Source organism: Lepisosteus platostomus, chromosome 4 (genome assembly GCF_059453375.1).
Source record: "Lepisosteus platostomus isolate fLepPlt1 chromosome 4, fLepPlt1.hap1, whole genome shotgun sequence".
In the NCBI taxonomy this organism is placed as follows: domain Eukaryota; kingdom Metazoa; phylum Chordata; class Actinopteri; order Semionotiformes; family Lepisosteidae; genus Lepisosteus; species Lepisosteus platostomus.
In genome coordinates this window covers 75,081,236-75,103,245 of record NC_142614.1, presented here as the reverse complement: position 1 = coordinate 75,103,245, position 22,010 = coordinate 75,081,236, and the positions used below count along the sequence as shown (strand labels likewise).

At 40.5% G+C, this 22,010-nt stretch overlaps 1 protein-coding gene across 2 annotated transcripts in view; it reads left to right on the top strand.

The window, feature by feature from the left end:
• The first annotated feature begins 603 nt into the window (after nt 1-603).
• arb2a (ARB2 cotranscriptional regulator A) overlaps nt 604-22,010 on the top strand; it is a 184,978-nt gene continuing 163,571 nt past the window's right edge. For both annotated transcript variants that reach the window (XM_088630684.1, XM_088630683.1), the window contains exons 1-4: nt 604-692; nt 1,809-1,943; nt 5,845-5,946; nt 16,575-16,675. In XM_088630684.1, coding sequence (XP_088486810.1) covers nt 1,844-1,943; nt 5,845-5,946; nt 16,575-16,675 — 303 coding nt within the window. In that variant the 5' untranslated portion in view covers nt 604-692; nt 1,809-1,843. The remainder of the gene's footprint in view (nt 693-1,808; nt 1,944-5,844; nt 5,947-16,574; nt 16,676-22,010) is intronic.

The following is a 22,010-nucleotide window of genomic DNA, read 5'->3' as shown; positions in this document are numbered from 1 at the left end:
AACCCGATTGTATGAAGTATTTCATTACTAAATTGCAACCAAAGATGAGATAATAATGATGAATACCAACGTATTCAAGTAGTTTTGTCCTACTTTATTTAGTTTTGTAACCCTGAAAACACCTTTAGAAACACTCTGGGACTGCACCGTGTAGTGCAAAACACCCCATCAGGAAAGTGGCGTCTTCAGTGTCAGTTCCCTTCATGTTAAAAAGGTAAACTGTAGTTTAATTTCACTGAGCTAATTTTAATGTGGCCCATAAAGTAGATTTTTAATATCGCGATTCTCCCTTTCGATTAAGCCCGTCCAACCTCTATATGCATTTTTGTTACAAACGTTATGAAGTCTTCTGATTCAAAACTATCTGCGGGCATTTATTGAGTTTATAAAAAGATCACGCAGAACGTAAAGCAAACAACGATAGTGGGGTTATGAGTTTTTATGAGAAACAGTGTAGTTCTGTGCAGAATACTACCTAAACATGTCATTCAAAATTTGCAGCTGAGATAAACAAAACCAGACACACACTCAACCCAAACGAAATTTAAACTCAAACTTTCCCTCCAGCTGCGTGTTTCCATGGAGCCCGGCACTTCCGCTTCCGCTGTGAGCCGTTTCCGTCCTGCTCAGTGAGATTTTAAGGAAGCTGGGATGCAGGATGTTTGTATTTTCTACTCTCTCTAGTTGTGATGGTATGTTTGAGTTCAGCAATATGCATGCTTGTAGTAAGGTGTCTTTTCCCTGTTGTAGCTATGTGTGCTAGCGCATAGAGGGGGCAGACAGCGTTACTGGAAATCTGCTATCTTCAGGTTGTGTTTTCAGCGCCACTGAATGACAGTCCCCTTAAATAAATGTTATTATAGAAGTGAAGCTGGGGAACAACGGGGGTGAGATTGGCCTGTAGTTACTGGGTGTTTTTTGTATTTTTTTTCTTAATCTTTTCGACGAGTGAAGACTTGACAGATAAAAATGAACTTTTTTTTAAATATGAATTTCAAATAGTTAACCTTAAGGTGGTTCATAAATGAGTCTTTCTGCACCGCGATGTTCCCTGTAGGAGAAGTCTGCTATCTGAGCATTATAAGTCTGCATTCCCTTCATTTCCCCTTGTGTTGAATTCAGCAGTGAAATCTGCATTGTGGCTTCGTTTCTTTGCGTGGAAACGCAGTTACACGCGGAAACGGCAGCATCAACAACAGTACTGTTCTTGACTAGCTAGCCTGTTCTCTCATCCAGTTTCTGCCGAGAGCGGAAGGGTTGCTTGCCTGCAGCGGTGATCATTGTTTGAATTAAAGATACAAGAGACGAAATAGCAGTAAAATACCCCCCCCCCAGCTATGATGGTCCTAAACGGTATTTCCACTTTGACTTTAAACTGGTCACATGGGACATGGAAATAAAGTACTAGAACTTATACGTCTTTTATTAAGCTGCATTGGTAGGAAGTGATGAAATGTTTTGTGCTACCGTATTTACCACCAGCTTTCTGGCCTTAAACAGCCTCAGTTCGCCAGGGTGCGTACAAATGACAGTGCACGCAATGTGCCTTCATCTTATTGCCGTCTCCCCAGCCGAAACTGTACCAAACACATCTCTCATCTTCCCTGTGGACTCGAAGTGCGAATAAATCTGTCCCTTTAAACAAAAGCAAAGGTAGAAGAGTTCACGATTCCTTCTCTTTACGCGTTTATTGCCCCAAGTTAGAAAGTTCGCTTCATGTAAAAAAAGTAAAGATTTATTTTACAGGCCTCTGAGAAGTGTGTGATTATTGTTTAAAACGTTTTTCTCTCCCTCCGCTACTGATTTAGGTTAGCCTGCAGTAACTACCCAGAGAGGAAGATCCATGATAGGTAGCCTTCATCCTTATATATTATTAATTCTGGGGGTAAATATGGCACAATTAGGAGGACAAGAGGAAAAAGAGAAAACTACAGCACTTAAAGGTAAGGAGTTGAAAAACATTGCATGCGCCGTTTTCTTAACCCCTCTCAATACCCATCATAATGTTTTGTGTTTGAGTCATGAGTTTACTGGTATTTTTGAAATCCTAAAATATGATGTTACTTTTAAGGGACGCAGAGTAAAGACTGCACTGTGTATCATATGTTAGATAGCAATCAGAGAAGGCTGAGAATCTGTATTTACACCAACTACTGAAGAATAATTTTCAACTTAAAGGCTCTTCAAGGTCAGATCTTAGTTACACAAGCTCTAAAAGAGAACATCAAAATTGAATTTTCACTGAGCAGTCTGTAGCATCACTCACAGAAGATTTCAAGGCAAACGTTTAGCGAACACTGGGCAATACTTTTGCCTAAATTACAAATTGTAAGAACAAAATTTATCATTTTGTTACCGTATTTATCAGGGACATTGCATGTGTAGGAGTGATCTTTTTCATACATGTAAAATGTATGAATCACATACGTATTTAACAGGGCTTGATAGCACAGAGGTCTCTTAGGTCTTTCTGCTGTGCTCTGCATGACTAAACAGTATTATTGTTGCTAGGCCTGTATCACAGCCAAGAATCCAGGAGTTGTTAAACAACTGCTGTTTTCAGTACGTAAGGAAAATTTTCATGAAGTCTTTGGCAAGCACAGATTTTTAAAAATAAATACAATAAAAGCAAAACAAGTGGTAAATGTGAAAAATAAACTTCAACAAACTAACAGATTCTTTAGAAGATTCTGCCCCAGTGAAAGAAAGGTCAGTGGTGAGTAGTGCTTTTATGCTTCACACGCTAGTAAGACCTTATTATACTCCTTGCCGTTTGTTAAATATTGGCTTCTTATGAAGCGTTTAAGTAACAGAGGTGTAACACCAAACCCTTTTGTGTTTTTTTTAAAGCATTTCACCTGTTCACCTGTCCCGAACTTTGAGTCCTTAAGCAGAAGCTTTATTGAGCCTTACGGTATATAAGTGCTAGGCTGACAGGCGTGTCACGCTGCGGCTCTGATCTCCTATTGCAGTTCTGAAGGTCTCTGTTTTCATTAACTACTCCTATGGCATGTGTTTTGTTAAGACTTTGAATTTGGTCAGTGAGGAATCCTTGTGTGGATTAATTTAATATCGATGGATATGATAGATGGTACAGGAGCAGCTATATTTGTCTTTGTTGGGGGGGGAAGGAGCTGACATGTCTTATTTACACACTTTATTGTCCCAGATGGGAAATTCGCTTTGTAGATGGGGTTAAAGACACAAAACATTACACAATATATTTGTAACACAACATGAACCCATTAACAAATGAGAGACGTGTGTTATGAGAAAGAAAATAAATGTAGTAAAATATGCAGTCCCTTGTCCTAATTGAGCAGGTTAATAGCTGTGGGAATAAAAGATGACTTACAGCTATTAACCTCTGCATGAAAAGCCTGCTCCGAGTTTCAACACTGAAACACTGAGCCTCTGTCATCGTTCCTCTAAAACAAACAAAGTATTGATCGGGCGGTGAGACTACTAGTGAATGTTTGTTTGCATGCCTGGCTGGCAACAGGAAGATAATCACACAGGCCCAAATGGAATAATGACAGCAAAAACAGCAATTTATGTCACTAAAACATTGTGACTCCCGATAGAATACCAAAGAACAGATTTACTAGCTCATGTAATACCAGGGAGCATGTGGGTATCTGGAAAGAGACCTCCTGAAAAAGCCACAGCCAGCCAAAAGAGCTGTGCCAAAGCTGGAGACTGCCGTCACAGTGGCTCGGGTGCCAGAGGACTGGAGAAATGCAGGCAGTCTGGCTGCACATCTTGCTGGTCCTGTGTCGCTGCCATGCCACTGTTGGTTAGTGTAATGTGGGCTTCTGAGCAATCCTGATTGGTATCTGCAAAATCATCACATCACTCAGCCCCTAGAGACTTTTAGTTTCCCTTGATTAGAATATGGTAGCAAATTCTGAGCAGAGCGATGAGCAGTAGCATCTTCACCCAGGCTGTGGTCAGCTGCAGTTACACTTGCCGACACTCTCAAGCTATATATTGTGCAGAATCTCCCTGCATATGAGCACCAATCTCAGAGCACCTGTATAATTGTACTAAAGCTCCGTAAGACATGACTTTAATAATTCAGGCATACGAAACCCAAACTGTACGTGCAAACAGGTCCACCTTCTCACAAAATCCCTGGTGCAACGTAACACACAGCATGCTTCTTAGTTCCTCGTTTGTGGCCTTTCGAGAGCAGTATGTACTTCTTTCATTGGTGATCCACAAAATGAAGCTTAAGAATAGTGCACACGATAATGCCTGTATCAAACAAAAGGAAAACTGTTGAAGTGAAATGAAGATATAACAAACCTTTTAGAGAAAGGAGATGAGCTGTATCTGATCAGGTGGTGTCATTTGTTTAAAAAGATAGTTATCCTAATGCAGTTTCATCTGCATTATACAGTAGGTTAAATAGGCTTTTATGGGGTGGCCTAGATAGCAAACAACTATTTATAACATAGTTTCTCTAGTAAGATGCATTCCACGTTCCAAACAACCGAACTACAACTGAACCTTGTAACCCTGTACTGTTTGTAAGTTGGGAACTTCCTATAATTGAAACTGCCAGCTAAATGGAAAGTGAGGCCTTTCAAAGTATTTGACAAAAAACATTCTGTGTTAGTTCACTTCTGTGGGCTTGTTGGAGAGAACATAAGGATGAAGTGATCTTGCAGTGGACTGAAATGGCAGTACCAAGGTTGCTCGCTCCTCGTGGTGAACAAACGCGCATTTGAAAGCCATTTTGCGAATGGTAACTATTGTCTTTTAGGTTGTAAATTGAGAACATCGAACCCGTTTCTTACATCTAAACTAAAGACAAGGATGTGAATTACATCAAAATGTCAGCCCATCAGGTGACTCTCAATTGCAATCCCGCTACCCAATGGCATCTCTTTTTATGCCTTCTTTCCAGTGGAAATCTGCCTTTAGTTACTGGGCTAGGTCAGTAATTTGTGACAGATTGGTTTGTCCTGGTGCTGATTTCATACACAGCTTAGTAGTGACTTCTGAATTACTGGAGTAGTTCATCCCCATACTCATTGTTTCAAGTTTTTCGGTTCCTTTCATGTTCAGTGTTTTGTTATCATTTTTATCCTACTGGTAATTATGTTCGGAATTATGTTGGGAACATCGCCTCACCTGCAGACAGACATTTCTTTGTGACGGGGTGGTGATAACCTGAACAAGAGGCTTAAAAAGTGTCACGCAGACATTTTGATGTGCCACAGCCAGGGAAGAATAGAATAGCAAAATAAAGATGACACATGCTGTATATAATCTATACATCATGTGGCATAACAAATGCTGTGATATGATTCAGTATACAATGAATGTTGTGATATATGATGTATGCTGTAATGCACAATGTGAAAATACAGTACAGATCCACCCAGAGACAATTGTGGCAGCAATGCAAACCAACAGGTGCTTCCATCAAGTACTCACTTATCCAAGCCATTGTTTTAGGATTTCATTTGTTGTTATTTTTCGGAATGTTCGAGTATTTGTTTCTCACCTGGAGGCTGTGTTACAGTGTGTACTGAAAGGTGATTTTAATGTCCTGATGTCAGGCTTTTAGGCGGGAAAAGGTGTTATTTGGAAAAGTGTGTGAACACTTTCTATAGGCATTGTATATGCTGTTACACTCAATATATGGTGATATATGATACATCATGACCTGCATATATTACTGCAATAAATATTGCTCCCTAGGACTTATTCTCCAGCATGTTGTTAGAATGAATCTGTTGTTATTTTATATGCTGATAATATCAGAGCTCTTCTTCACTCCAGTATCCCCTGGAATGCAATGTTTCATGTTTTTTCTCCAATTGTTTTTCTTAGATTTGTTGTCTAGGATAGACCTGGATGAGCTAATGAAGAAAGATGAGCCTCCCCTGAATTTCCCAAAGACCTTGGAGGAATTTGAGTATGCATTTAATGAAAGTAAGTATGGTCACAACGATGTCATTGTTCGTATCTGAAAAAGTGTCCTGTGTCAGTAAAAAGGGAGATCTATTGATCTATGACAGCAGGTCATAGTTTGTGTTGAAAAATTATTGAAGTGATTTTAGTAAGGGAGAAATTAAAATGCTGTCCTTTATTACTGACGGCTGTAACATGGGTGTCCTCTTATCTAGCACAGCCCTTATTCACATCATCACCTAAATTGGCAGAAGCTGTTGGGTTATTTGCTGCCAGTCAGAGTGAGCTCGTGTGACCCATGACAACCAGGAGCCAAGTTTTCCTCGGGGAAAAGGGAGGTAGTGATTGTGGCAGACTCATGCAGTGGAAACTGGTCTGGCAAGAACTGTGGTGGGTCTAGTTGCCACGGTTCACGTGGATAACGTAGGGGAAGGCAAATTTAAGGAAAGAGCTTGCAATCGTGTAGCTTGGACTTATCAGGAAGTTGCCACATGCAGCCTAGGGAAGCAAATATGGAGAAATATGGGAAATGTGGAGATTTAACACATGGCGAAAGGATCGATGCAGAGAAGAGAGGTAATGAGGTAAAGATTGTAGAACAGGACCTTGGACCCTGGAGGAACACAGCATGAGTGCAGAGTAGTTGAGGAGTATTTAGGGGCTGTGAGCTCAGGGCAATACTGGGACAGAAGAGTGTAGGAAAGGTTACAAGCGAGAGGAGGCCGTTTGGTCTGGTAGTTAGTCCTGAATTGATCCAAGGATCTCGTCCAGCTTTGTCTCAAAGAAAAGCCAGGAACGCCATGGCTGGCTAGCCTCTGCCCTGCTCCCACAGCCCTTTGGGTGAGGCATGGCCTCTTGTCCTCGAGACATCAAGACCAGTCTTGAGTTCACAGGTCCAGTATCCCTCCGTGCTTCGAGCTTACAGAGCGCAGTGCAAGCACCGAAGGCCACTGCGTTGACGGAGCAGTGGCATCGTAAGAGTAACCGAACCGTGGGAGGAGAGTATAGAATCAATGGGTACAGTTTGTGGGTCTCTATATCAACGATAAACTGAAAGCTAGAGAACTGCAACAGGACGGTGCAGGCAGTTTAGGGTTATGCTATATGCCTATATGGGTTACACTGGACAGCAGAAATCCTCAGGACCTAATGAGTGTATACTGTAAACTGGCTAGAGCAGACATGGGCCCAGATGGCTTTTCTGTATGATGATGATGAAGGAGCTGGTGAGAGACTGTGAGGTCAACAGCGACTTTGAAAGAGCTGCAGTGCTTCAGTGGCTCAGACAGGCGAGAAAATATCCATGAGTCAAAGCTAACCTGAGTGACAGAAGTGACAGCCATTACTGTAAAAAAAAAAAAGAAAAAAAAAAGACATCTCAAGTCCTGCATGAAGTCCGAAACAAGGAATTTAAATGATCCTACAGACATGTGGCACAAGTTGTTTTGTGGCTAGCTGAGCAGAATTGGAACATTTTGGTATAAACGCACAATGGTATGTCTAGAGCAAACAATCTTTTCTGTCCAGCATGGTGGTGGCAGCATTGTGTTAAAGCTCTGCTGGTCGTCAGTTAGGACTTGGAAGCTTGTCAAGACTGAGGAGAAAATAGATGGAGCCAATTACAGACAAATCTTAGAGGGAAACCTACTTTAATAATAATAATAATAATTAATAATAATTGCTTACACTTATATAGCGCTTTTCTGGACACTCCACTCAAAGCGCTTTACAGGTAATGTGGACTCCCCTCCACCACCACCAATGTGCAGCATCCACCTTTAATCTGTGAAAACCTAAAGATGGGATGAAAATACAGCTTTTAACATGAGAATGACCCAAAGCACAAGGCTAAAGCTATGCTGGAACGGATTGAGAAGAGTCAAAGTCAACAAACACATCAGCAGACATTGAGTCAAAGTCCTATCTTGAATCCTATTGGAATTCTGCTTAAAAACCTAGAAAACTGCCCTTCATAAGTGATCCCCAAGCAATTTGAGACAGTTGAAGCAAATCTGATGAGAAGAATGGGGGCATACTGCACCACGCAGGTGTTCAAAGCTGGAAGAGATTTACCCGAAAAAGACTTGCAGCTGTAATTGCTGCCAAACAAATATTGAGTTTATGGGACTGGATTTTTATTCAGTCAACACAGTTTATTCTTTATCTTTAATTGTTTTTTTTATATTCTTGTTATTTGTTTTTAATAATATTAAAAACAACAATTCGGTTTACCCATCATTAACAATCAAATAGCCAGTAAGGCAGCATCATGTCTAGTGATACGACGAAAAAACAGATTATAAAATAATGGAATGTGGTATTTGGCATATGGGAACGGCTCTGTATAGCCCTCCAATTCCAAAATGCTACTGGGGGAAAACAAATTACATTAGAATTGGTGATTTTCGATGTAAGACCAAAGGGGTGACCAGATCTTCCAAAAATGTTCAGGTCTCGAATGGAGATCGTATGTTACTTTTTCTAGAGGTAAAAATGTAGCTACCTGAGAAATCCACATTTCAACCATTGGCACCCTGGAGACAGACCATAGTAGCAATATCCATTTCTTCACAAAATGAACCAGCATAGAAAATAATTGTTTATTTTGACATGTACTGTAACTTATCTTACCATTAGAAGTTTTCCTTTTGAGCATTTTAAAATATTAAGTTTTAAAAAATTGGAAAACATGATTTTCTGTTTTCACATGAAGGGACACTCTAAGGATGCATCTGAGTACTTTTGCGAGGCATTGTATCAGTCAGTGGTTTAGATTCTGGCACGGCTATCAAACCAGTTAAAGATAAGAATGTTATGTAATTTTATATTACATGTATTCTGTGGGGGTCAGGAGGGAAACAAAAATGATAGCAAGCAAGTTGCAAAAGATTTCCAAACAATCTCGGCAGACACTTGGCATGTTAAATTTAGCATTGCAATTGCAAAGTGATCCACACAGGAATTAGGAACATTATACGGTGTCCATAATTAGTGTATTTCTGTATATACAGAACTGCTTGGAGTTGGGATACAAAGGGGTCTGGGTGTTTATGTAGATTCTGTGTCCTCATCAAATCTGTGTGGAGAAGCACTAAAAAAATACTTTTTGTAGTTTTTTATTCACAAAATGCAGAACTTTCGTTAGCACAAAATTCAGAGTTTATTTCAAGGGAAGCTATGCCCAAGACGTCTAATGCAATGCATTTTTAATACTGCGTTCAGTTTTGTTTGCTGTTCTACAGAAGGATTCTTGGTGTGTGCTGGGGGAATACTAGTTATCCTAATATGGATTATGACTTTTAACATTAGACATTTTAATGTAATTTCATGAATTTGAATTCTGTACCATTAAGCCATAACTGTGCAGTGAACAATAAAGGCACACTGATGGGCTGCTCAGGCAACTGGCTTCTCCTCTATGTGTGGAGAGCTATGCAGTTTAGAGATTGGTAGGTCATGCAGTTTATTTAGAGTGCTCTCTGTCCAGTCAGAAATCTATTGCTGAGACAGACAAGTAATGGTATAAGAAGACCCTGTCAGTGGGGTACTGACACTCTCACTGTCAGGTAATGAAACAGCAAGCTAAGGGAAAAAATGCGGTTCTGGAAAGGCCAGATTAGTATTAATTATATTAATAATTAATTATTATTAAGAGTCTAATTAGTTGGTCTTAGAGTCGGCCATAACTGTGTCTCATCATCTGAAATGAATCGAGACAAGTGAGTTCCATCTGCCCACAAATATGAAGCACCATCTCTGCTATTGAAGGACAGCGACATACTGTAAATATTTCAGAATATTTCAATGGAGAAGACCTCAATTAAATTTGGTAGCAAAAGAGAATATTTATTTTACTTTTTGTACCTGCTTGGCAATACTGGTATCTCTGGATGCACTGTCTAATTAGAGAAGCAGTTAACATAATTTGACATCAGTCGTGGAAGGTTTTCAATTACAGAAACCAACCTTACCTCCCTAAACTGCTGTGTTTTGATTAGCTTGCAGTAATGTTGGTTCTTATTTGAGGGGAAGAGTGAGGGTAGTTTTGGACTGTAGATCAGCGGATGAAGATTAAAAATCTTGGGAAATAATTTGTATTAGTAGTTTATGCATTTGTGTGTTATGTTTTATAAAAATAATGTATTTAAATCGATATCTTAATGTTGCTCCTCCTCATTGATCTGCTCTCTCACTGTGCCAGGGAAACAAGAAAACACATCATCTGCTTCATTTTCAGTTTTCATTCCTGGCTGTCGGGATCATATTATCTGGTGATTTGAACTGGTGACAAGATTGTTTACTTTATTTCAACTGCCATCAAAGTTGGTATTATTTATTATTTAAGTATAATTACCCTTCAAGTTAGTTCACAGAAGAATGAGGAGAATAATTTCCGGTCTCATGGGATGGTCATCAGGAGCTGAATCTCTTTAGTCTAAAGCAAAGGGGGACGGAGGGGAAGTTTGATCTGAGCATGATGCAAAGGATTAAAGCCAGGGTTCACCTAGGGAGTTATTTCACCCTGTGTGTCCCAGCCAGATGGTGGAGGCTCCTGCAAGGTGCAGCTGGACGAAACTTGTGATTTATTCTGCATCTGAATTACCTAACGCACCTGGTGGACTTAATGGATTCAGTGGCAACTGTGTGTGAGCTAGTGGAATCCTAAAATGCTTTTATCCAATACCAATACCATGCTACAGGAAGGCTTGGTCCTATAAATATGGGCTCCTTCCTTAGACAGGAAGAGAAACCATTGCAAGTCTTTCTTTCAGCCAGCTGTTGTTATCCAAAGCATTTTGCAGTGACCAAAAAGTGAGGTCAGTTAAGTGTTTGAGGATCAATTTTGTAATGGCAGGCTTCCACAACTGTGTGAAGTAGAAGAACGGAGGTGAGGTGCTTTTGGTGTTTCTGTTGAAACTGAATGATACACAGATTTTTTGCTTAGTGGCACTGCTATTTACTTCCAAAGTGGATATGGTAGATGACGACGACGATGACGATGATGAAGTCTAATAGGAGACACAGCACACTTATTTAGTGTGTCAAGGTAGTAAAGCCATGCTTAAATTAAACAGGAAGTGAAGAGGTGAGCAGTGTTTTTGAAATTAAGGAAACAATTCACTTTTCAGTTTGTGTTGATTGTTGCTCATCTATCAATAAATTAGCATGTTTCACATGAGAAGGTGTAGAGCATGTTTCTTTTGAATAACGCGCAGATTCAGAAATGGAGGTTCAGATTCAGTATTAGAAAATGCTGTTCTGCACCTTTTAAACGCACTAGTTGCTGCTGTATCTGCAGTTTTAAATGTTAAGACCGTAGTGCTTTTCACAGTAGCGTAGAGCAGACGTCTGCTTGTGACTGGAAGAGGAACAAGAGATAAGAGCTGCGGTATTTAAATAGCAAGTTCTTTAAATGAAAAAACATATTTCATGGAGACATCTTATTTTAATCAGAAAGCTGACGGCTTCATCACAATAGCCCTCAGCTTTTTCATTACTGGAAATCCAAGGTTATGTACACCTAATTAAGCAAAAAAATTAGAACAGCACGCTAATTATTGTGAAAAGAAAAAAAAGTTCGGGAAGCAAATTCCTCAGAGAGGCTGTGTTGTAAAGGCGGTGGAGCTGAACTTTCAGTGCATTTTCAGTTTTATCATAATTTCAGCTTTCTTCTCTTAGGCATTGCTGTTGAAAAGATTTCGGTTTTCCCCTCTATGAATGCATAATTTATTTCTTCTAGGTAGTTCAGTTCACTTGCCATTTTCAAGCCAATTTTTTCTGTATCTCTAAGGAATGAAACTGACTCAAAACAAGCTTTTAACATTATATTTTGTTGAACTGCTAATGATAAAAGCAAATAGTGTAATTTTTATTTAGCAAGCAAATGGTAACTTATTGCTTGGTTACCAGGGATAAGTGATACATTTTAAAGTGTTTAAAAATCTTTCATCTTCAGTCTGTTTTGGTTTTTTGCTGTTGCAGAATAATTCAGAATGTACCAACCCTTCAGGCTGAGTCAATTTAAAACTTTTTAAGCTCAGCTTGCTGTTGCACATTTGTGCTTGTTTAGTGTCACAATGAAATAAGCACAGCACAGATCACATTAACATACAACAGCTCATCTGAACACACAGGTAAGTTGTCTTGCCGCGATGGGAATGAAAAGGTGTTGGAAACAGAGCGGTTAGCTAAAGTGGGGCTAGATTACAGCACAGAGATGCCAGGTAACTTTACCTTGAGAAATAGAATGCCTTCATGTCTGGTCTGTAAACTGTTTCAGACGAATTTCACCTCCATTTCGGCCTGCATGTTCTCTCCAGGTTGGAGCTGAGCAAGATCTCTTGTGTGTCTAACCTTGGAGTGCTGCCTGCATGCAGCAGATAGTTTAACCTTGGGTGCTGAAGGGGGCCTTGGGAAATTCTTTGCCTGGGGCAGAAGAATCCCAATTGCATTCTTACGTTTTGCTGGTGCAGTTTTTTTTTTATTTGACTTCTAAAGGCCTTTGTTCTAATAATAAAACAACACATAATGCACATACTTCTGTTTTACGAAAAAGTGAGGTCACGCCGAGTGCAATCCATCGCTTTGACCTTTTTTGATTTTGTTAGAAATTTCCATTCATGCTTTGCCTTTCGGAGAGATGGCTCCAGTTTAAAAAATGAGGAGACATCCCAGATCACAAGATACAGCTCTTCAAAAGTGATTCATTTTCGAATCCCTACCAGAGCAGAACGTGAATTGGGTGAGGTCAAAGGTAAAAATCACAGCAGAGTACGTTATTGCCATTGGAGGATCTCCATTAATGATCTGTACCGCTTGAACAGTGTATCATTCCTGCCTAACGTGCAATGGATTTTTCATTGAAACAAAAGGATTTGGAATCAAAAATTACTTTTTTTTATTGCTTTTATTAAAAATGTCGCTACTGTAAGTAATAAATCAAGTATTATTGTAATAAACTTTAGTTTATATAGTCACCTCAATGCATTTTACAGTATTTAAAAAGCACATTACACAATAAAGATGGGTAAAAACAAAGCAGATACAGAATATAAAAAACTCACAAAAGTTCTTTGTGTACAAGATACATTTCCAGGGTATCATGTGAATTATTGGACTTAAAATATCTAGTCTCTAGTTTCTTTTGGGATGGTGTCCCAGAGCATAGAGGCACAGCGACAAATGGCCCTGTCAGCCACAGAGTGGAGATGAGCTGAGAGGACGTACAGCAGCAAGAATCAGCTGAGTGAAGGTCGCGTGGACCTTTTCTTCTTTTTTAAAGGCTCAGTGGGCTCTGCTGTTTCTGTTTTGGCAATTAAGAAGAGCAGTGGTCCCAATACAGAACCCTGTGGTACTCTGGTAATCACGTCACCCTAATTTGAGCCCCTCTTATAATTGTGCTCTTTGTGTTCTACAGATTAACCAGTTGTGAATCCAAAAATACTTATTTATATTCTACTTACATGAGATACCTACTGCTTCCTGGGTCAGGTTTTGGACCAGGGGTGCAGTTTGGCTTGTGGAGTTTGTTCCTGTGTTTGCACAGGTTTCCTCCAGGTTCTTCGGTGTCCTTTCACAGTTCAGAAGCATTCTGGCAGGTTCACTGGCCTCTGAGGAACTTCTTCCCGGTGCGAGTGTGTGTCTGTGTGTGCCTTGCAGTGGGCTGGCGTCCCATCCAGGGTGTGTCACACCTTGCGCGCGTTGTTTGCCAGGATAGGCTCCAGCTCCCCAGATGCCCTGAATTGGCTATATAAATTATATAATATAAAATAATATAAATATATAAATTATCCATCGTGGCCAGCAGCTACATCACCCTGCAGCTCTCAACTGGCAGCCCACTGAAGCTCAGCAGGGTTGAGCCTGGTCAGTACCTGGATGGGAGACCTCCTGGGAAGCTATGGTTGCTGCTGGAAGTGGTGTTAGTGGGGCCAACGGGGGGCGCTCTCCCAGCAGTCTGTGTGGTGTCTACGGGACACTCTACTGTAGTGGGCACGTCTTTCAGATGAGACGTTAAACCGAGGTCCTGACTCTCACTGGTCATTAAAGATCTCCGGGCATTTCTCGAGAAGAGTAGGGATATACTGTATCCCAGTGTCCGGGGTAACTAAGACTAACTAAGAAGTTAGAGGCCGGTGTCCAGCCTCTAAATAGTCCCCATGTGTGATTGGCTTGCGCTGGCCCTGCAATGGACTGGTGTCCTGTCCAGGGTGTACCCTGCCTTGTGCTCCTTGTTAGCCGCATAGGCCCTGGCTTCCTGTGACGCCGTATGGTATAAAGCTGTTGACATTATCCATCATTTTATGAGCTGCTTTCTTTCTGCGTATAGGTTTTTTGTTTCTGACCAGTCATAGTCCTTTGACTGGTTTCTCCCATCTACAGCCATGGAAGACTGTAACTCCTTTAGAAGTGTCACGGGCCTCTTGATGGCCTCACTGACTAGTGCTTGGAGACCGCTTCAGAGAACATGTTAGGGCTGTGAGAATGAAAGATTCCTCCAAGCCCATAGTTTCTCATTTCATCTCTGACGGCCATGATCACCCTGAAACCCCTCCCCCCCAAAAGGGTTTCTTAACTCTTCAAGCAGAAAGACTTCAGAAACTAAAGTTATCCTGAAATGTGGTTCACACCTTCGCCCTTCCGTCTCAATGACAGACTTGTTTTCTTCTAATTCTCTCTATTCATTTGTATGTTTCGACTTCACACCTCTCCTCACCTCTCTTGACCTCGCATCACTTGATTGGTCACTCTGCCTCTCCCCTGTTCCTGCCTCCTCCTCTCTCCTGGCTTTTGTTCTCCTGTGTTGTCTCATCTTTGCTGTCTGCCCTGTCTTTCTCACACCTGAGGAAGGCTCCACATCCAAAACGTGTTTTCTCTCTTCTCTTTTCAGCATGGAATAAACCTATGACTTGTTTCTTTGCAGACTACGCCTGCTGACGCAGCTACCTACCTGAACTGCTTATTTTTTGTTTTATATCTATAAATAATTCAGGAGGATCCGTTGTCAGATTTTGTTTTCACTTTGACATTATAATGTGTTTTGTGTTGATCAAAAGATCCCAAATGCATTGTGATTCTATATTGTAACAGTAAAATGTGAAAAAGCCCGGGGGGGTGAATACTTTTGATAGCCACTGTATGTTTTTTCTCTTTAAGTTTGAGTGGTATTGATTCTGAATCCCTCCATTCACCTGTGTTTTCTTCCTGTGCCTGACCTGGGTGAGATAGTGACAAAAGCACACACATACACAGTCCAAGCCAGTTGTTGCATTTTGGAATGCAAATGTTGGTTATAAAATATGTGGCACTGATAGGAGATTAGCCTGTGGGAATAAAGATTGTGGTTGCGTTAATGAAGTTGGTGCTTGGCATTCTAGCGAGTATAGAACCCTACGCAAGTTCAGAGAGTTTATGTTGAAATTATGTGCTGCCTCAAGTCATAGCTATCAGGTGAGATACAGGATCACAAAACCTTCCTATCCTTATTTCAGATAATCTCAGGCATAATTTACCAGTATTGCGGTCGTGCTTTTCTTTGTCCTTCACAGTGTAGTGTAGAAAAGGACAACATTTTGTGATATTGCCAGAATAAAGCTGATCAGTGCTCTCTGAAACCGTACCTCCACAACCTGCCAAGATGATTCAGAACTGCAGAAAAAACACTGTTGTCCTTTTCATTGGCATCCCAGTGCTGAACTAGATCTCAAGTGGATCTAGTAGAAATGTGCAGAATTTGCAGGCCAAGGCAGTTGTCTGAGCCATGGTTGGCAGCTGCCCAGAAGGAAACTTAAGTTGTGATTGGAAATGGTTTGAAGTGCTTTGTAGCTTGTAGCTGTTATTCAGGCCAAAAAATGTTTTAATTGCTTGAAATCAAGGATGCAGGAAAAAGGTCTTCATGGCTTGCAATTGGGTTCAAGGTCAAACCTAAACAGCGTTTATTAATGTTACAGTAGTTATGAATTCCAACATACAGAGAAGACTGACAGCAGAAATGCTGCACTGAGCTCAGTGATCAGAAATAGTTTCAGGATGAGTGGCAGCTGTTTTAAAAAAACAAATTTGATTATAGACAAAATCTGCACACTTATCTGGTATGATTTTTCACTATCTCGTTTAATAGAAGTCAGTGGTCCATGTCTGGGCATCTAGATTGGCTTTAGAGTAGCTAAAGAGAAGAGAAGACACGTTGCCTTTGGTCACGTTAAGGTACGATGTCTTGCTGGTGTTATATTTCCACCTTTGAAAGACGCAGAGCTGTTCTGAAGGCAGGGTAACAGACCATGGCCCTGTTTCAGACAGACTTCTCTCTGCTTCCTTTTAAAAGTGCGAAGACTGATTTTGTCATGAAATATAGATTTATTGGCTATAAGATGCTTTGAAGCAAGAAGCGAGCAATAAACTTTTATTTTGATCTCCTCACCATTGTTGTCTTAGTCTTCTGGTGTCTGAGATCGCAGCGCTTCTGTGGGAGTTTGCCAGTGATGGAACACAGCTGTGCGAGCCCTACCTGGCCGTCCCACCAGCTGCTTTGTGGAGCCACAGTCAGATTTGAGTGCTGTCCCGTTTTGTTTTTCTGTGTGGGACTGTGCTCTTTTTTTATAATGTATTGGAGTTTTAAATATTTGTTGTTTTGGTTTTTTTTTGTTTAGAGGGGCAGTTAAGGCACATCAAAACTGGAGAGCCGTTTGTTTTCAATTATCGAGAGGACCTGCACAGATGGAACCAAAAGCGATATGAGGCTCTTGGAGAGGTAACTTATTTGTTTTGTTTTTTTTTTATTTAAGCATTAAGCATTTATCTTCTGTACTAAACAACACTTTCTATTTGTTTTAACATTCTGAGTTTTAAGGTTTTTTTTTCACTTAATTAAAAAGTAGAATCTCACTGAATAAAAACAAGTCCTAAAATAGATTGCCTGAGAAACTTTGATCATGATTTTGATCTTTCTGTTTCCTAATTTGAATAGCTTTATAATTAGATTTTTGTAATGTATGTGTTAAACTCACTCACATAAATGCATACTTTTTCTGAGATATGGCAGTGAACTGTATGAAACACAATGTCTTCAATACACAAATTCCGACAAAGTCCTCAAACATTTTTATGTCATCACGTATGGTCTGTGGTTGCTTTTTGTAATCATTTCCCTTAATTGGGGAACCAGCTGTGTAGTTACTGCTCTATGCCAGTATTATTTAGCTAGCAAGTAGGGGCTAAGGGTTAGAAAAGTATATTCCTACTTGTATTGTTGTAGTTATGCATTTTAAATACATAATGTTGCAAATGAGGACAGTTCCAGGTTTCAGGACTTGTTAAATCTTTATATCTCTCCTTTAAAACTGCAGCACTTATGTGCCTTGGTACCCTGTCCGGCATGCTCACGGTTGTTTTCACGCTGAACATCTGTTTGTTTCCTTCTCTGTGTAGTTCGTATAGAACATGGGCCAGTAAACTCTGTTTTGCACTAAGCTTAACTGAAGCTAACTTTAATCCAGAGTAAATGTGCTCATTTGAGTGCCAGTAGGTATATGACATCTCTCACCAGGACATCGTAAACACATCCTTGTGGTTGAAAGATCTTAGTATGCCTTCTGTGGTGTCACCGGGGGAAAAGCAGGTGTAAAAGGGATGTTACTCACACCACACTGATCGTCTCCGTTTCTTTGTCTGTACGTTTTTCAATTCCGATCCGTAACCCGTCTCCAGTTACCTTAAACAATCCAAATTCCAAAGTTTGCATGTCCACACAAATCCGTACCGTAACCAAGTCGTAATCCATAAAGCATAGCCCGTTGTTCCTTAATCCTTTCAACCACAATCCTAATCCTCTTCTTCCTCCAAAACGCATTCACCTTATCGTTTTCCGCAATGGCTCACCGCCTCTGGGGCATTTATATTCTGTTTCCTGATGTAGCTCACCTGTGTCTCATTGTTTCGCTGCATAGGCCTTTTCCAACAGTGGGTCAGCTGGTTCTCCTTGGCGGCCATCTTGCCCAGGTCTATATCGAGTATATTAAGTGTTTCATTCCGGAAATACCAGTTATAAATGACCCTTCACCTGGTCCTCTTACACTTCAGAGAAGAACTTTAACTGCAATAGAAAACTACATTTTCTATACAGTATGTGAGAAGGTAAAATCAGATCAGCATGGTATTAATGAAAGTCTGACATAAAGATTAATTATATTAAACATAGAAGTTTTCATTTGAGCACATTAGTTCACGGAACACGTGGATCTTAGGGAAACTTTGGAGGGAGAAGTCCCTTGTCACATCTTACTTGCTTAGTTGGTTGGCTGTTTCTTGAAGGATCCCGGAGAGTTAACTTGAAGATTTCAAGAATGGGTGGTTTGTTTCCAATGCGAATAAGTGCCTCCTGTTTTCAGTACCCTATGCCCTGACTCTCAACTAGAACATGCGAGGTGCTGTCCTTGTGTCACTTGGCCTGGTTTTGTCGATGACTTTGAGGATTGTAAATTGCTTGCTGAGGAAGGTCTGCTGTTTGGTATTTTCATAAAACCGCGGTGATACAGGCTTACAGACGGAAGGGGCATTCGGCTCATCGAGCCCGTTTGGTAGTTAGTAGTTAATTGATCCAAGAGTCTCACCCAGCTGTTTCTTGAAAGGAGCCAGCGTTTCAGCTTTAACATCATGGCAGGATAGCTGGTTCCAGGCTCCTTCCACCCTTTGCCCAACAGAAGTGGTCCCTGTTCTCAGTTTTGAAGCGCCTCCACATAGTTTTAAAGTGTGTCTTTTCCGTCGTGTTTCATAGTTGATAATGGAAGAGTCCACTGGGTTGACCATTGACTATTAACCACTTCTCAGACCAGACACATGCATGTCCTCCTGATGCCTAGTGCCTGAATTAGTCCATGATGAGGAATGTGGCTGGCAGGGCTAAAGAGGGACTACAGACCTACCATCAACGAACCTCTAGCAGTGGGAACAGTTCCATCTCGGTGTGTTATTTAAGATATTGTTGGTTTAGGGCTTGGGTGCTGGTTGATAAAAGGTGTGTTAGGGTATGAAACTGCTTGTATGGTGTTAGTGGTGGTGGGATCAGAAGCAGTCAGCAGAAGGGGCTTCTCTCCTTAGTCTTTCCTTTGCAGAATTGCAACCTCGACAATATTCCTCCTGCACCTCACTTCTACAGTCCTTGTGAGTTATAATGTGCCACCTCATTAACAAGGATTCGATGAAAAATCTGCATTTAACAATCTGCGAGGAAAACATGACAAAATTCCACCAGCTAGTTTTTATTAACATATAGCCTAAGCAATGTTACACACGATGGCTGCTAGGTTAGCTACAGTGGATATAAAAAGTCTACACACCCTTATTGAAATTGCAGGTGTTTGTGATGTAAAGCCAGAAATCAAGATACATCATGTCAGACATTTTTCCATCTTTAATGTGACATTGCAACCAACAAAATTCAAAAGAAAAACAAATAGATAATTATTAGGAAAAATAATTGAAATTACAAAACACTGGTTGCATAAGTGTGCACACCTTTTTGTAATGGGGGCTGTAGCTGTGTTCAGAGTTAACCAATCACATTCAAAGTCATGTCCAAAAGTAAGTAGCATGCACCTGCCATCAAAGAAAGTGATTCTAAAATATATGATAAAAATCAGCTGTTCCCGTAGGATTTCCTTGAAACTTTCTCAGTTGCATCCTACTGGGATAGCCATGGTCTGCAAGGAGCTGACTAAACATCTACGGGATCTTATTGTTGAAAGGTACCGATCTTTTGAAAGTTTCCCTCCGTTTTCTCACTGCTTCATCCAATTCAGGGTCGCGGGGGGACAAACAACAGGCGCAAGGCAGGACACACCCTGGACAGGACGCCAGTCTCTCGTAGGGCAGACACACGCACACCAGGCCCAGTTTTTCTTACAGTCAACCTGTCTGTATGTCTACGGACTGTGGGTCGAAACTGGGGCATCCGGAGGAAACCCGCCTGATTGGGGGAGAACTTGTGGACTCCACACAGATAGACCCTAGAGCCCCAGTGCTGCAGGCTTGGGACATTGTGAACCAGGAATTCTCCCGTTAAGTTAAAAAAAAAAACTCTGCATTGCCTCACTGCAGTTGTCAACAAACCTTTAAGTAACTTATCTAATGCAAGTGTGTGCAAAAGTTAAAAGGCAGAATGGGATATTTATCATACCAAAAATAGCCACCCTACTGTTACACACTTCTTTGTGCTTTTCAGCATTTAATCAATCAATCGGACTGCCAACCAGCCTGTCCAGAAATATGCAATCTTTAAAATAAAGAGCTTTCTGTGGATTGCGCTTCAAGATGGTAGTATCTTGACATAATTGCAGGATTTGCTGTTTCTTCAGTATACTGGAATATAAAAGGGACCTATTTTAAACATTAACTGAGTTACTATGAAGAAGTTGTGTGTGTTGTCAAAATTGGTTAGTTACTCATACTCTTTATGAACAGAATTTTGTTAGATTAAATTAGCTTTTAAATTAGTTTATAACACTAATTTAAAAGCAGAAGAAAGCAAGATGTCTTTTGAGGGAAATTGATTTGAATTGCAAAGTACATTATCACTTTATGGGAATGCAAGAAATTAGTGAGTAAATAGTATAGTTCTGTACATTTAGTTTGTAACTTCTGTGTCTTTACTTAGGTTTCAGTTTCCTAGTTTGTTTCCCTATTTCTGTGCTGCATTGACAGAACGTCTTTGTTGATCTGTGGGCATCAGCAGTAAACATCACTTCCACACTTGACAGTGAAGGCCAAAAGCTTATAGGAACTAATGAAGCTAAGCTGTACTGTATGTAACACTGTTTGATTTAAAATGATATATTTTACTGATTATTGTTTTTTCTAGGTTGTGATTTGCTCTAAATGGAAAAGCCAATCATTGATTTTCTTCGCTAAAATTACCAAACTGTAATAACCACCTTTTTGTGACACACTTTTTGGCATTGATAATTGATTTGGCACTATTAATTTTCACCTGGACTCCTTTTGGTTATCTCCATATCAAGGCTTATTTAAAACGGGGGTAAAGGTGCATGGGAGATTTTTTTGTAGACGGGGTTTTCCTGTATGAAGTGCTTTTAAAAGATGCAGCACCAGTAGTCTTCTCTGTTGCTCCATAAGGGTAAATGGTGCCCGAGAGTGATAGGTTTGGATCACTGCAGTTCATGGAGTGAGCCTTACCTTCAGGTGGAATCTCAGCAGTACATTGTGGATTCATTAATCATACAGACATTTCTGATTTGATGCTGTGTTGTATTTTTAAGATGTCCTGCTATGTGCTAGAATTGTTATGCCTGCGCTTTGAAGTTCAAAGAAAGGATGTTGTTTTAGGGGTTTATATCTGAAGGTTGCTATGCAGGAGGGACCCTGACTCTTCTTTTGCAGCAGTGGGGGGCTGTATTTTCTGCTTGGGCGAATCGTGTTTATCACCAAACCAAACAACAGCGTCCACACTTGAATTACAGATGGGGTTAAAATGTTCAGAATTCAAATAAGCTCAGGATGTCCAAGAGTAATTCTTTAATGAGAAGAAAGCTGAATTCTCTTTTATTTGCTCTTTCAGACCTCTGGAACTGAAAGCCAGAACTGCCCGAGATGGGGTTGGCAGTGGTTAGTGATACTTGCTGTATATATGAGTAATCCACGACCTATAGCAAATGGCAAGGTTGCCTGGAAGCTTTTGAAAAATGAAGTATCGGGACTCAATTGACAGTTATTTTGCTCAGAATCTAGAAGGACACTTTTCTCAGAAAGCACATACTGGTGTAGCCATGTCTCTGCCCCGCTGAGAACAGAGTGCGTGGTTGTTTGAAAAGAGAATCGGATGTTGGAACACACATACTGGTGTAGATGTCACCATTTAGATATAAATACTCTGAGCTGATGCAGGGCTTTTGACTGCCTTGAGTGCGAATAGATGTATATACAGCTCCAGCAGTGTTGCGTCTTTCTGCTACAGTGCACGATCGCAAAGATAGCACTGCTTGGTAAAAAAAAAAGGAGGTTAAGAAAGTGTCTCTTTTCTGAAAGTAAACAAATCGATAAAACTGAGGGTAGCAATTGATGCACGGCAGCTT